The sequence below is a fragment of the Oryctolagus cuniculus genome, chromosome 8 (assembly GCF_964237555.1).
Source record: "Oryctolagus cuniculus chromosome 8, mOryCun1.1, whole genome shotgun sequence".
NCBI classification, from domain to species: domain Eukaryota; kingdom Metazoa; phylum Chordata; class Mammalia; order Lagomorpha; family Leporidae; genus Oryctolagus; species Oryctolagus cuniculus.
In genome coordinates this window covers 57,115,001-57,127,910 of record NC_091439.1, presented here as the reverse complement: position 1 = coordinate 57,127,910, position 12,910 = coordinate 57,115,001, and the positions used below count along the sequence as shown (strand labels likewise).

Sequence of the window (12,910 nt, the reverse complement as noted above, 5' to 3'; positions counted from 1 at the left end):
CTCCACTGCACTCCCTGGCCACAGCAGAGAGCTGGCCTGGAAGAGGGGCAACCGGGACAAAATCCGGCGCCCCGACCGAGACTAGAACCCGGTAGAACCTGGGGTGCCGGCGCCGCAAGGCGGAGGATTAGCCTAGTGAGCCGCGGCGCCGGCCTGCTTCTTCTATATTTTTACAAAATTAGCTACGAGAACAATTCAAAGGGAAGCCGCACACAGGATTCGCCGTCAGCTTGAGAGAGGCTGAGCTCCCCAGCTGAATCTGCTGCCCGCCACCCGCCGCAGCTATAAGACACAAGCGCTGCACTTGCTGACACGTGACGGGGGCGGAACACCACCGCCAGAGCCCGCCCACGTGGGCCGGGCCGCGGCGCTCCGACGTTCGAACGCCGTCGCCGCAGCCGAGGCCAATGGGCGGGGCGCATCGCCAGTCCCCGCCCCGACGCCCGGTGACGTCCCGGGGGCGCGCGGGCTGCAGGGCGGCCTGCGTCTCCGCCCCTAAAAGTCGCCTGCACGGCCGCTGCAGCCTGAGTCGCTCCTCTGGTCGCTGTCACCCGCCCCCTTCTCGTCGCCGTCGCACCATGGCGTTCGTAACCAGGCAGTTTGTGCGCTCCGTGTCCTCCTCGTCTACTGCCTCGGCCGCGGCGAAGAAAATCATCGTCAAGCACGTGACGGTCCTCGGCGGCGGGCTGATGGGCGCCGGCATCGCCCAGGTGAGCCTCCCCGCTCGCGCTGCTGCCCACCTGAGGCGCAAGCGCTGGCTCTCGCCCCGGGGCCTCCGCGTGCTGGCCCCGGAAGGTGCTTGCCCGCCCCGCCCGGCCCCGCCCGGCCCCGACCGACCCCGACCGACCCTGCCCGGGTGGTAGGGATTCTGCGCGTCTGGGCCTGTGAAGGCGGGCGCGGTAGTCTCCATTCCCTGCAAGTTCAGAGTCCTTGGGCGGAGCGAGCCTGTGGCCCCTGTCCAGGTCCCCTGGGCTCGAGGAACGTTCCGGGGCGAGGGTTGACGGAGGCGCTTCGGAACCGGGCCATGCAAGAGAAGATCGCATTTTCTGTGCACGACGCCGAGGCGTGACGCACATGCTCGGCACTCGGCCCCTACCAGTAATTTGCTTCCAGAGAACTGGACTGGAACCAGTTTTACGTGTGTTTATTATTTATTTTAAATTCTGCAGTCTTTGTCCGAACGATCTCCACGCTCTGTAAAATAACTGTAGTCATTACCTTTGCAGGACTTTATATAAGATCATATATTGGAGCTTGCAGAGCCCCTGGGGCTGTCTTTGGCAGCGCTAGGCAACTTTGACTTTTGACCTAGTGCCTTCTGTGCAGAGATCTGCGCGCAGCTGTGGTGCTGGGAAGAGTGGGAGGGGAGACGTCTCTAAACTCTGCCCTGTTCCAGCTGAGCTGCAGTTCAGGGTCGGTTGTGCAATGGATCACCTGGGTATTGTAATGCTAGTACTGTATTTGAATGGTTACATTCCAGCACACGTTGGAGAGCTGTGATTTTTCACATCCTATCAGATTATCTTTGTTAGCGTTTCAGTCCTTTGCAAATAAGATGTTGGTGTGGTGGTGAGGGCCAGGGGAAGAGTACTCGAGTGCAACAGCTGCAGCCATAAAAAAAAAAGTTAATTTTCAGTGTATATTTCCAACCAAGTCCACATTTTAATGCCTGCTTTTTAAAAGAAAATTTTCATTATTTTATATATATCTTTCTCCTCCCTGTATATGTTTGGTACCATATTAATTTGTTTGCATTTTTCTTCTAAAATCTGTTTTTCTATAATGTTTTATTCCCCTGACTCTACACTCTCCTGTTCTGAGACTGTTTTTGTTCATACATTGTGCTTTTTACTGTGTGGATACCTTGGCTGGGGGTCATGGTACCTCCATGATCTGTGTTATACATGGCATGTGGAGACTAGGTCTCTTTAGCCTAAAAGTTCCACACACTATATTCAAGAAAAAATTTAGTTTGAGTGCATTTCTACTTCCATTCTCTCCCAACATCCCTAGAGTGATATTTGTTGTGGAGCAGGAATAAAACAATGTATTTGTTTTAAAACATTTAAACAACATCTGAGTAACAAAATATTGAGGCCTTAGGCCTCCAGTAACAACGTGGGAAGTGGGTCCGGAGGCTGTTTGGGGTGTTGTGCTTGCAGTTTGCAGTGAAGAGGAGTAGCAACTAGAGTAGGAAGCACGGCCTCATCTTTGGCACACACTCAGGTGCTCAGTCCTTGGAATGCTGTGTCCATCCTTGACCAATGAAAGACATTGTGTTGCATGAAAAGGTGCAGAGGCAGCACCTGAGATGTGGGTATGATGTGGGAGCTTCTCCTGAGGAGGGATGACTGACTCATGCGGACACAGACTGGTGATCTGAGGCCTGGAGTAGTTGGACCGTGGAGTGCCCTTGGAAACTTAAGGGGAAAAATGAAAGCTCTTCCCCCTACAGATTGGAAACACAGTGGAAGTGTCATTCCAGGAAGTGATGAAGACCAGAATCTGCACGGCGGGCAGTCTTGGGGTGCCGCCCTTCACACGGAGAGGCTTAAGCGAGCCTCCTGACATTAGGCGGCGTTTCTGATCTTGTGAAGGGAACTCGGCTTTCCCGCAGAGCAGCCCCTGTGTGCAGTGGTTTCAGTAGTGTGACGGCTCTGCTTCTGCACCCTTCCCCACAACGTGCAGTTCTCGGCAGGATTGCCTCATTCTTTTTGCTCTTTGACCAACAGTTCTTGGCACAGAGTAGATGTGTTCTGTGTACTGGGTGTCCCTGACTAATTAGTTGCTATGTCTTGAAGACAGACGGGCTCCAGTTGGGTAAGTGAAGGTGGCCAGCCTGCATGCTGGCTGTGTCCCATGTGGGCTGCGTTAGACCTGGAAAGTCACTGTACCACTGTGCCTCGGTTTTCCCCCTCTGAAGTAAGATGGAGACTAGGACAGGCCACATCGGAATACGGAGAGGACTGACAGAATCAGTGCATACCGGCTCTTAGCACAGCGTCTGGCATGTAACAAGAGCTCACAGAGTGGTGGCTGCTTTTATGATGGTCTTCATTGCACTCGTGTTGTCCTCTTGCCCTTTTCTTCTCATATCCACCCCATTCCTGATCCTTGCCGCTGAGGTAGCTGGTAACGTTTGGACGAGAATAATGATCATGATTCCCTTTCATCTTAGTCTAGCTGATAGCACTTTTGCTCAGGAAACTCTGCAAAGAGGGAGGACACTTCCCATGAAAGTGTGAACACATGAGCATGTAGGTCGTGCTCCTAAGTCACGTTCAGCTTCATTCACCTAAACTCTGATGTAGTTTTCATTTTTTTAAAGAGATTTTATTCATTTATTTGAGAGGTAGAATTACAGACAGTGAGAGGGAGAGACAGAGAGAAAGGTCTTCCCTCCGTTGATTTACTACCCAAATGGCCACAACAGCTGGAACGGAATAGATCCGAAGCTAGAAGCCAGGAGCTTCTTCCAGGTACAGGGGCCCAAGCGCTTGGGCCGTCGTCTGCTACTTTCCCAGGCCATAGCAGAGAGCTGGATTGGAAGAGGGCAGCCGGGACTAGAACCAGCACCTGTAGGGTTGCCAGCACTGCAGGCGGAGGATTAACTTGCTGCACTACAGCGCCGGCCCCAGTTTTCATTTTAATCAAGGTGTAGTTCTCTACAATTTCAGGTCTTCTTTTAAATAATAATTTTTAGGGGCCAGTGTTGTGCCATAGCGGGTTAAGCTATAACCGTGACCCCAGCAACCCTTATGGGTGCCAGTTCAAGTCCTGACCGCTCTACTTCCAGTCCAACTCTCTGCTAATGTGCCTGGGAAAGCAGAGGAAAGTGTCCCAAGTGCTTATCCTTCTGCATTTGTGTGGGAGGCCCAGAAGAAGCTCCTGGCTCTTGGCTTCAGCCTGGCCCAGCCCCGGTCATGGCAACCATTTGAGGAGTGATCCAGTGGATGGAAGATCTCTTGCTCTGTCTCTCCCTCTCTCTGTAACTTAGCCTTTCAAATAAATAAATAAATGTTTAATAAAAATGATTTTAAACATGTGTTCCAGTTTGTGCTGAGCAGGGTGAAAAATGTTTAAATGCATTTTGTAGGCACCTGATGCATTTTCAAGCAATTAAGCAATTTAAGATAGGTGAGGTCCAGGCTTAATTACATTTGATCAGAACACAGGCCATTTGTACGTGTGTATCCTCCAGGAGAATCTACTTTGCCTGTCATTTATTTTGTTTGTTTTAAATTTAAAAAATCCCTTGGGCTGCAGGTTAATATTTAAGTACATGAACTTGTTCTGTGTACTTACCTATTATACACTTCTGACTTGGTTTTGATTGCCAATTTATCTTCAGCTGTACACTTAGGCCAGCAAAGAAGCCTGTGGCATTTAATGAACCTTGCATGAGGGACACATTATTTTATGCTTCATAAAGAGGGGGGAAAAAAGGAAGGAAGGAAACCACTAGCTGTGCATTTCTCTGCTTGATAGAGTGAATTCACTTTAAGGTTTGTGTGGTCCATTGCCTTTTCCACATGAGTTGCCCAGAGGGCTCATAACTTTCATTAAATTACTCTCGAGCAGCAGTGGGCTCCGCGGGAACTGCGTTTCGGAGGTTTCTAGCACAGGGTTCTTTTCAGTGCAGTACACTTTGAGGAAATGAGAAAAGCTTTTATCTCGAAGACAGGATAGGTTCTTCTAATTCAAAACTTTCCTGTTTTTTACTTTTTAAAAAGCAGAAAGTACACATTTCTTCGAGGAGAACTCCTTAGGGTATTAAAACAAAGAGGGGACACAGGGAGCATCCTAAGCTATAGATGAAAGTATGTTCCCAGCCTTTGTGTTATGTGATTCTTGGTAAGGATTCTGGCAGAGCTGAGAGCTTCCCCCAGCCACCGACTTTATGTACCCAACTCTTCTCCTGCCCCTAGCTCTGTTTTCTGATGCTGAATAGAAGAAGGATCATAGTTGCTTTGGGCTTTTTAGCTTTATTCTTTTCTGTTGTTACAGTGAAGTTTGGTTGAGAAACAGTGCAGGGGCCTGGGAATTTCGGCATCACAGGAGACTGGCGGTCACCTGACTGTAAGCATGCCTCATTTTGACAGTTCTGTCTGGGGGAAGTATTTATATATAAGATTGAAAGGCAGTTACAGAGAGAATCAGAGACTGAGATCTTCCATTCGTTGGTTCATCTCCCATATGACCTCAAAGGTCAGGACTGGATCAGGCCAAAGTCAGGCAGGCTGGGTCTTCCATCTGGGTGGCAGGGGTCCAAGTACTTGAATGATCATCCGTTGCCTACCCAAGAGCTTCAGCAGCGAGTTGGTTTGGAAGTGGAGCAACCAGGACTAGAACCTGTGCTTATATGGGATGCTGGCATCCCAGGCAGAGACTTAACCTGTTGCACCACAGGGCCAGCCCCTGGAGGGAATAGTCTTATTCCCCAGTGTTAACTTCCTACTCGAGGGTATGGGATGCCTGATGGTCATGAAGTTCTCTCATTTCCTGTGTTGCTGCTGAATTCCTTACTGGACACTTCTTGCACTGGCACTGAGCTACTGAGATGGTAAAACCGTCCTCTATCAGAATTTTAGTCTTGGGACATGTGGCAGGTTGAGATACTGTCATTCCCAGAGCCTGGGCTGACATGCAATAAATGTCATTGAATGTGTTTGGATGATTTGTGGAACAGAAATGGCACTTCAGTCAGGTTTTGATTTTTCCTGGCCGTGTCCTAGGTCTGGCCTTACCTGTTACCTGCATCTTGTTGGGTTTCTCATTTCCTTCCCTTCCCTACCTCTCTACCACATATCTGCCTGAGCACACACTCCTCACTGCCTAGTTCTCTTGGGACCACCGCAAGGTAATGCTGCTGCTCTCTGTTCGGTGTCTCCCACCAGGTTTGCTGATGAGGTGATGGGGCTGGTGAGTGGTGTTCTAAGCTTGAAGAAGGGCCTGTGGGTTCCTTCCTTTCTCTCCTGGCTTGTAAGAACCTGGGCAAGTCACCTGACCCTTCTGCCTCCTCATCAGGGAATAGTGATACTTACATCACAGTTCTTTAAGGTAAATGAGCGGCCGGCGCCGCGGCTCACTAGGCTAATCCTTTGCCTTGTGGCGCCGGCACACTGGGTTCTAGTCCCGGTTGGGGCGCTGGATTCTGTCCCGGTTGCCCCTCTTCCAGGCCAGCTCTCTGCTGTGGCCCGGGAAGGCAGTGGAGGATGGTCCAAGTGCTTGGGCCCTGCACCCCATGGGAGACCAGGATAAGTACCTGGCTCTTGCCATCAGATCATCACGGTGCACCGGCTGCAGCACGCTGGCCATGGCGGCCATTAGAGGGTGAACCAACGGCAAAAGGAAGACCTTTCTCTCTGTCTCTCTCTTTCACTGTCCACTCTGCCTGTCAAAAAATAAAAAAATAAAATAAGTTAAATGAGCAAATACATGTACAAATGCTGTGAATAGTGTTAATGTAGTTCATGGCAACTGATCAGTAAATGTTGTTGCTTTTATGTAGCCCCATCAGATCTAATCCAGTGATGATTTTTTTTAATTTCTTTTATTTATTTATTTGAGAGGTAAAGTTACAGACAGGCAGAGGGAAAGACAGAGAGAAAGGTCTTCCATCTGCTGGTTCATTCCCCAAATGGCTGGAACTGAAACCATCCAAAGTCAGGAGCCAGGAGCTTCTTCCAGGTCTCCCATGTGGGTGCAGGGGCCCAAGTGCTTAGCCCCTCTTCTACTGCCTTCCCATAGCAGAGAGCTGGATCAGAAGTGGAGCAGCCAGGACTCGAACTGACACTCATACAGGATGCCAGAGCTGCAGGCAGAGGCTTAGCCTACTGTGCCACAGCGCTGGCCCCAATGATTTCTTTTATTTAGGCCCTTAACTGTCTTTGAAGATATTTCACAGAGAGATAGGGGGAGTCCAAACAATTGTAAAAACTTTAAAACTTACATGGATTGTTGAGAAGGCTTGCCTTTGTGCTGTATTTATGTGTTTCTGAGTAGTACCAAAGGTGTGTTGTCATCAGGTATTTAGAGTACAGCCTGATAGTTGGAAAACCACTCTACAGAAGTGACGCATTATCCCTTTCAGAGCACTTTGATGTCTGTCATTTCTTGTGACTGTTATGATAATCACCTCTGCCCTGTCTTCTGTGGGTGTCTGGAGTAAGCAGGCACCGGCTTGCCCTCGCCTCAGCTGTGGACTCAGAAGTTAGAGGTATCTGCTGTCACCTCCACGTGGGTGCTCTGCTGCCATCGTTCTGCACGTAGTAGACTCACACTCACCTCCCAGGATTTAACCAGGTCCTTGTATTTCCTCCCTCGGCCTCCCCAGCTTTGTCTGGGGAGTTTCTTTCTTCTGTTTCTGCTGTTCTTCCAGCTTCATGCATGCTGACGATAAGGCTATGGTGTCACCTCCATACTGGAAAAGGCCCTGCCCCGTAGCTTCCTCTTTGAGGGAGCTTTCCTCTGCCCTGTCCTTTGCAGTTCTTGGACAGGACATGTTGCCTGAAATTATTGTGGGAACCTTGTCATTTGTCCTTTCAGTGAAAAAATTATTTAAAAAAAAAAAACAAACAAACCTTTGATCATCACAAGCATTGCCATTTTAATCTTCCCAGAGACCAGAGACCAGTTTGGATTTGTCACTTCTCCCCCAGGAAGTATCCATTGTGGTGTCATTTTTTAGCGATTCTAAGTGTAACTAAGATTTAGTTGATGATGTTAATGTGTCTGTTTATCCCTTTCCCTTTTCAAGATTTGTGGGAGGTGGAAAGCCTGGGAAAGAAGTTGTTTTTTCTACATTACCAAACCCTTAATGAATTTTTTTTTTGACAGGCAGAGTGGACAGTGAGAGAGAGAGAGACAGAGAGAAAGGTCTTCCTTTTGCCGTTGGTTCACCCTCCAATGGCCGCCGCTGATCCAATGGCCGCGCTGATCCGATGGCAGAAGCCAGGTACTTCTCCTGGTCTCCCATGCGGGTGCAGGGCCCAAGCACTTGGGCCATCCTCCACTGCACTCCCTGGCCACAGCAGAGAGCTGGCCTGGAAGAGGGGCAACCGGGACAGAATCCGGCGCCCCGACCAGAACTAGAACCCGGTGTGCCGGCACTGCAAGGCGGAGGATTAGCCTAGTGAGCCGCGGTGCCGGCTCCTTAATGAATTTTTTTTTTAATTTTTTTTTTAAATTTTTTGACAGGCAGAGTGGACAGTGAGAGAGAGAAACAGAGAGAAAGGTCTTCCTTTTGCCGTTGGTTCACCCTCCAATGGCCGCCGCGGCTGGCATGCTGCGGCCGGCGCACCGCGCTGATCCGATGGCAGGAGCCAGGTACTTCTCCTGGTCTCCCATGGGGTGCAGGGCCCAAGCACTTGGGTCATCCTCCACTGCACTCCCTGGCCACAGCAGAGAGCTGGCCTGGAAGAGGGGCAACCAGGACAGAATCCGGCGCCCCGACCGGGACTAGAACCCGGTGTGCCGGCGCCGCTAGGCGAAGGATTAGCCTAGTGAGCCGCGGCGCCGGCTCCTTAATGAATTTTTTAAAATATTGTATTTTGGGGTTGTTGCTGTGGCACAACAGATCAAGCTCCTCTTATAATGCCAGCATCCCATATCAGAGTGATGGATAGGGTCCCAGCTGCTCCACTTCTGATCAGCTTCCTTTAATACGCCTGGGAAAGCAGTGGAAGATGGCCCAAGTACTTGGACCCCTTCCACCCATGTGGGAGACATGGATGAAGTTCCAGACTCCTGGCTTTGGCCTGGCCCAGCCCTGGCCCTTGCAGCCACTTGGGGAGTGATTTAGTGGATGGAAGATTGCTCACAAGCTTTAATCAGTCAGTCTCCCTCTGCCACCCCATTTTTGTCTCTCACTCTGCCTTTCAAATAAATAAAATAAATGTTTTTTTTTTATTTTTTATTTATTTTTTTATTTTTTGACAGGCAGAGTGGACAGTGAGAGAGAGAGAGAGAGAGAAAGGTCTTCCTTTGCCGTTGGTTCACCCTCCAATGGCCGCCGTGGCCGGCGCACCACGCTGATCCGATGGCAGGAGCCAGGAGCCAGGTGCTTTTCCTGGTCTCCCATGGGGTGCAGGGCCCAAGCACTTGGGCCAGGGCCATCCTCCACTGCACTCCCTGGCCACAGCAGAGAGCTGGCCTGGAAGAGGGGCAACCGGGACAGAATCCGGCGCCCCGACCGGGACTGGAACCCGGTGTGCCGGCGCCGCAAGGCGGAGGATTAGCCTAGTGAGCCGCGGCGCCGGCAAAATAAATGTTTTTAAAAAATTCATATATTTGACAGACGTTTAGTCTAAAAAAATGTAAGTGCATTTTCTTGATTTTTAGAAATAGAAAAATGTGATAAAAGAGGCCAGCCAGTGATTAGCTGTTTGAGACCAGACTGGCTCGTTGTGGTGGTGGCAGTGGAGGAGAGAGCCCCAGCAGAACGTCTTTTTTCTGATTGTGAAGTTAGTGAAGACAACTTGTGCTGAGGACAGAGTTTGAAATCTTGTATACCTGGAGATAACCGTAGACCCAGAATTGCCAGCTCTGGGAAGTGCAGCTGATTATGGCGTTTTTTTCTTGTCTGTATCGAACCTGGGAACTTGAAAAGACAGGCCTTGATATGAAGGCTCCTCGTGCACTTACCTGGGGGTCAGGAGGAAGTCAGAATTCTAGTGGGGTAGATTCTAGTGGGGGTTGGCTCAGGTTGGGGATTTTTCAGAGAAATGCAGCCTCCCATAGTGTGGGGACTCAAGGGACATCTAGTGGAGCTACAGTGAGCAAGGGCCTGGGAGGAGCCCAGTCACTGAGCCGGTTGGCGTTTTCACAGACTTGCCACTCAAGCTGTTTCAGAGAAGCTGCTTCAGATCCAGGGATAGATTTGCAAAAACATGTGAAGCCAGCCTGCTTCTGCTTGGCAGGTGTACTTGGCCCTGTGGCCAGAGTATTCAAGGGCTTTAACAACTGTGCTATTCACTTGTCCTATTTTTACAGCTCTGAAGCACCTTTGTCTAAAAATATTTCCTCTCTGGCTAAGCCCTCCTTCCACTAGGCTTAGAAAAGCCATGGGGCTGAGGACTTAGCCTTCAGATAAGTTTGTTTCCATTGCAGACTGCTGGTGGGCAAGGTCTTATCCAATGTGGGTCTCTGTAATGTAAAATGAGTTCTCAGCAGAGTGATTTAAATTATGACCACTCAAGTTAATGTCCCAGGAAGAGGTGTCCTCCGTTATTATAAAAATAGCATGTCTAAGGGAGGAGAAGGGACCTTTCACTCCTCCATTACTGTCTCCTTCCCAGCAAGTTGGCAGTAAGTTGGGTGGTAGCCCTGATAACTCTAGAAGAATGAGTGCTATTGATTTCCTTGCATTCAAGATACCATGAAATTATGTTCTTGATAAGGGCCCTCTGCAGTATAGTTGGTCTCACATTATCAGGAGAGGCCCTCAGCTTTGTCTTGGTTTTACTGCTGGGTGTATTTGTTCAGTCAGCATTCCCGGAGAACCTGCCACAGCCGGCTGAGACTGGGAGGTCAGCTAGGGAGCTGAGTGACATTTGGTAGTCAGGCCTTGAGAGGAGTGTGGTAGATGCAGCTGTGAGTGAAGGGAGGCGATGATGGCAGTGGGGGAGGTGCTTGCTTCTAGCCTGGGGCTGGGTAGGTCTTATTGCGTGGCCTTGGGTTCTAGAAGTGATAGCCAGGCTGAGCTATTGGGTTACACTGGGGAGAAGGCTGAGGGCTGCAGGTGAGAGGCAGGAACAGAGGCAGGAGCCTTGTGGGTGTTGCAGGGGCTCCTGTGGGGTGACGGTGAGCGGTGTGTATGGGAGGAGGTGAGTGGCCATCCTTCAGGCCCTGGCACGCATGGGTAGAGCTTAAGCTGCGTTCAGTGGTCACAGGGAACCGTTGACAAGTTTGATGGAGTAAAAGACGAAGGCAGAGAACCTTTCCCAGAATTACATTTTGGGTACATATTCTCATGTTTACGTGTGCTTAGGTGAATAACTTTTTCCCTTTAGTTCCTGTTTATTTCCTCAGGAAAAAGATGTGTTGAATTACAGTAGAGGATTTGTTGTTTTATTTTTTTTTTAAGTTTTTTTTAACTTTTATTTAATAAATATAAATTTCCAAAGTACAACTTATGGATTACAATGTCTTTTCCCCACCATAACTTCCTCCCACCCGCACCCCTCCCATCTCCTGCTCCCTCTCCCATTCCATTTGCATCAAGATTCATTTTCAATTATCTTTATATACAGAAGATCGATTTAGTATATATTAAGTAAAGATTTCATCAGTTTGCACCCACACAGAAACACAAAGTGTAGAATACTGTTTGAGTACTAGTTATAACATTAATTCACATTGTATAACACATTAAGGACAGAGATCCTACATGAGGAGTAAGTACACAGTGACTCCTGTTGTTGACTTAGCAAATTGACACTCTTGTTTATGGAGTCAGTAATCACCCTAGGCTCTTGTCATGAGTTGCTAAGGCTATGGAAGCATTTTGAGTTCTCTGTCTCTGATCTTATTTAAACGAGGTCATAGTCAAAGTGGAAGTTCTCTCCTCCCTTCAGGGAAAGGTTCCCCCTTCTTTGATGGGATCTCACTCGCAGAGATCTTTCATTTAGGTTTTTGGTTTGTTGTTGTTGTTTTTGCCAGAGTGTCTTGGCTTTCCATGCCTAAAATACTCTCATGGACTCTTCAGCCAGATCTGAATGCCTTAAGGGCTGATTCTGAGGCCAGAGTGCTGTTTAGGACATCTGCCATTCTATGAGTCTGCTGTGTATCCTGCTTCCCATATTGGATCGTTCTCTCCTTCTTAATTCTATCAGATAGTATTAGCAGACACTAGTCTTGTTTATGTGATCTCTTTTATTCTTAGACCTATCATTATGATCAATTGTGAACTGAAATTGATCACTTGGACTAGTGAGATGGCATTGGTACCTGCCACCTTGATGGGATTGAATTGGAATCCCCTGGCATGTTTCTAACTCTACCATTTGGGGCAAGTCAGATTGAGCATGTGCCGAACTGTACATCTCCTCCCTCTCTTATTCCCACTCTTATATTTAACAGAGATCACTTTTCAGTTAAATTTAAACACCTAAGAATAATTGTGTGTTAATTACAGAGTTCAACTGATAGTATTAAATAGGACAAAAAAAATACTAAGAGGGATAAAGTATTAAGTTGTTCATCAACAGTCAGGACAAGGGCTGATCAAGTCACTGTTTTTCATAGTGTCCATTTCACTTCAGCAGGTTTCCTTTTTGGTGCTCAGTCAGTTGTCACTGATCAGGGAGAACATATAGTATTTGTCCCTTTGGGACTGGCTTATTTCACTCAGCATGATGTGTTCCAGATTCCTCCATCTTGTTGTAAATGACCGGATTTCATTGTTTGTTTGTTTTTTTTACTGCTCTATAGTATCTATAGTATTCTATAGAGTACATGTCCCATAATTTCTTTAACCAGTCTACTGTTGATGGGCATTTGGGTTGATTCCAGGTCTTAGCTATTGTGAATTGAGCTGCAATAAACTTTAAGGTGCAGACAGCTTTTATGTTTGCCAATTTAATTTCCTTTGGGTAAATTCCAAGGAGTGGGATGGCTGGGTTGTATGGTAGGGTTATATACAGGTTTCTAAGGAATCTCCAGACTGTCTTCCATAGTGGCTTTACCAGTTTGCATTCCCACCAACAGTTGGTCAGTATCCCTTTTCCCCCACATCCTTGCCAGCATCTGTTGTTGGTAGATTTCTGTATGTGAGCCATTCTAACGGGGTGAGGTGAAACCTCATTGTGGTTTTGATTTGCATTTCCCTGATTGCTAGTGATCCTGAACATGTTTTCATGTGTCTGTTGACCATTTGGATTTCCTCTTTTGAAAAATGTCTATTGAGGTC

At 48.3% G+C, this 12,910-nt stretch overlaps 1 protein-coding gene across 1 annotated transcript in view; it reads left to right on the top strand.

Moving 5' to 3' along the window:
* Positions 1-371: 371 nt before the first annotated feature.
* Positions 372-12,910, top strand: part of HADH (hydroxyacyl-CoA dehydrogenase) — a 50,939-nt gene continuing 38,400 nt past the window's right edge. The window contains exon 1 of the mRNA XM_002717172.5: positions 372-710. Coding sequence (XP_002717218.2) covers positions 408-710 — 303 coding nt within the window. The 5' untranslated portion in view covers positions 372-407. The remainder of the gene's footprint in view (positions 711-12,910) is intronic.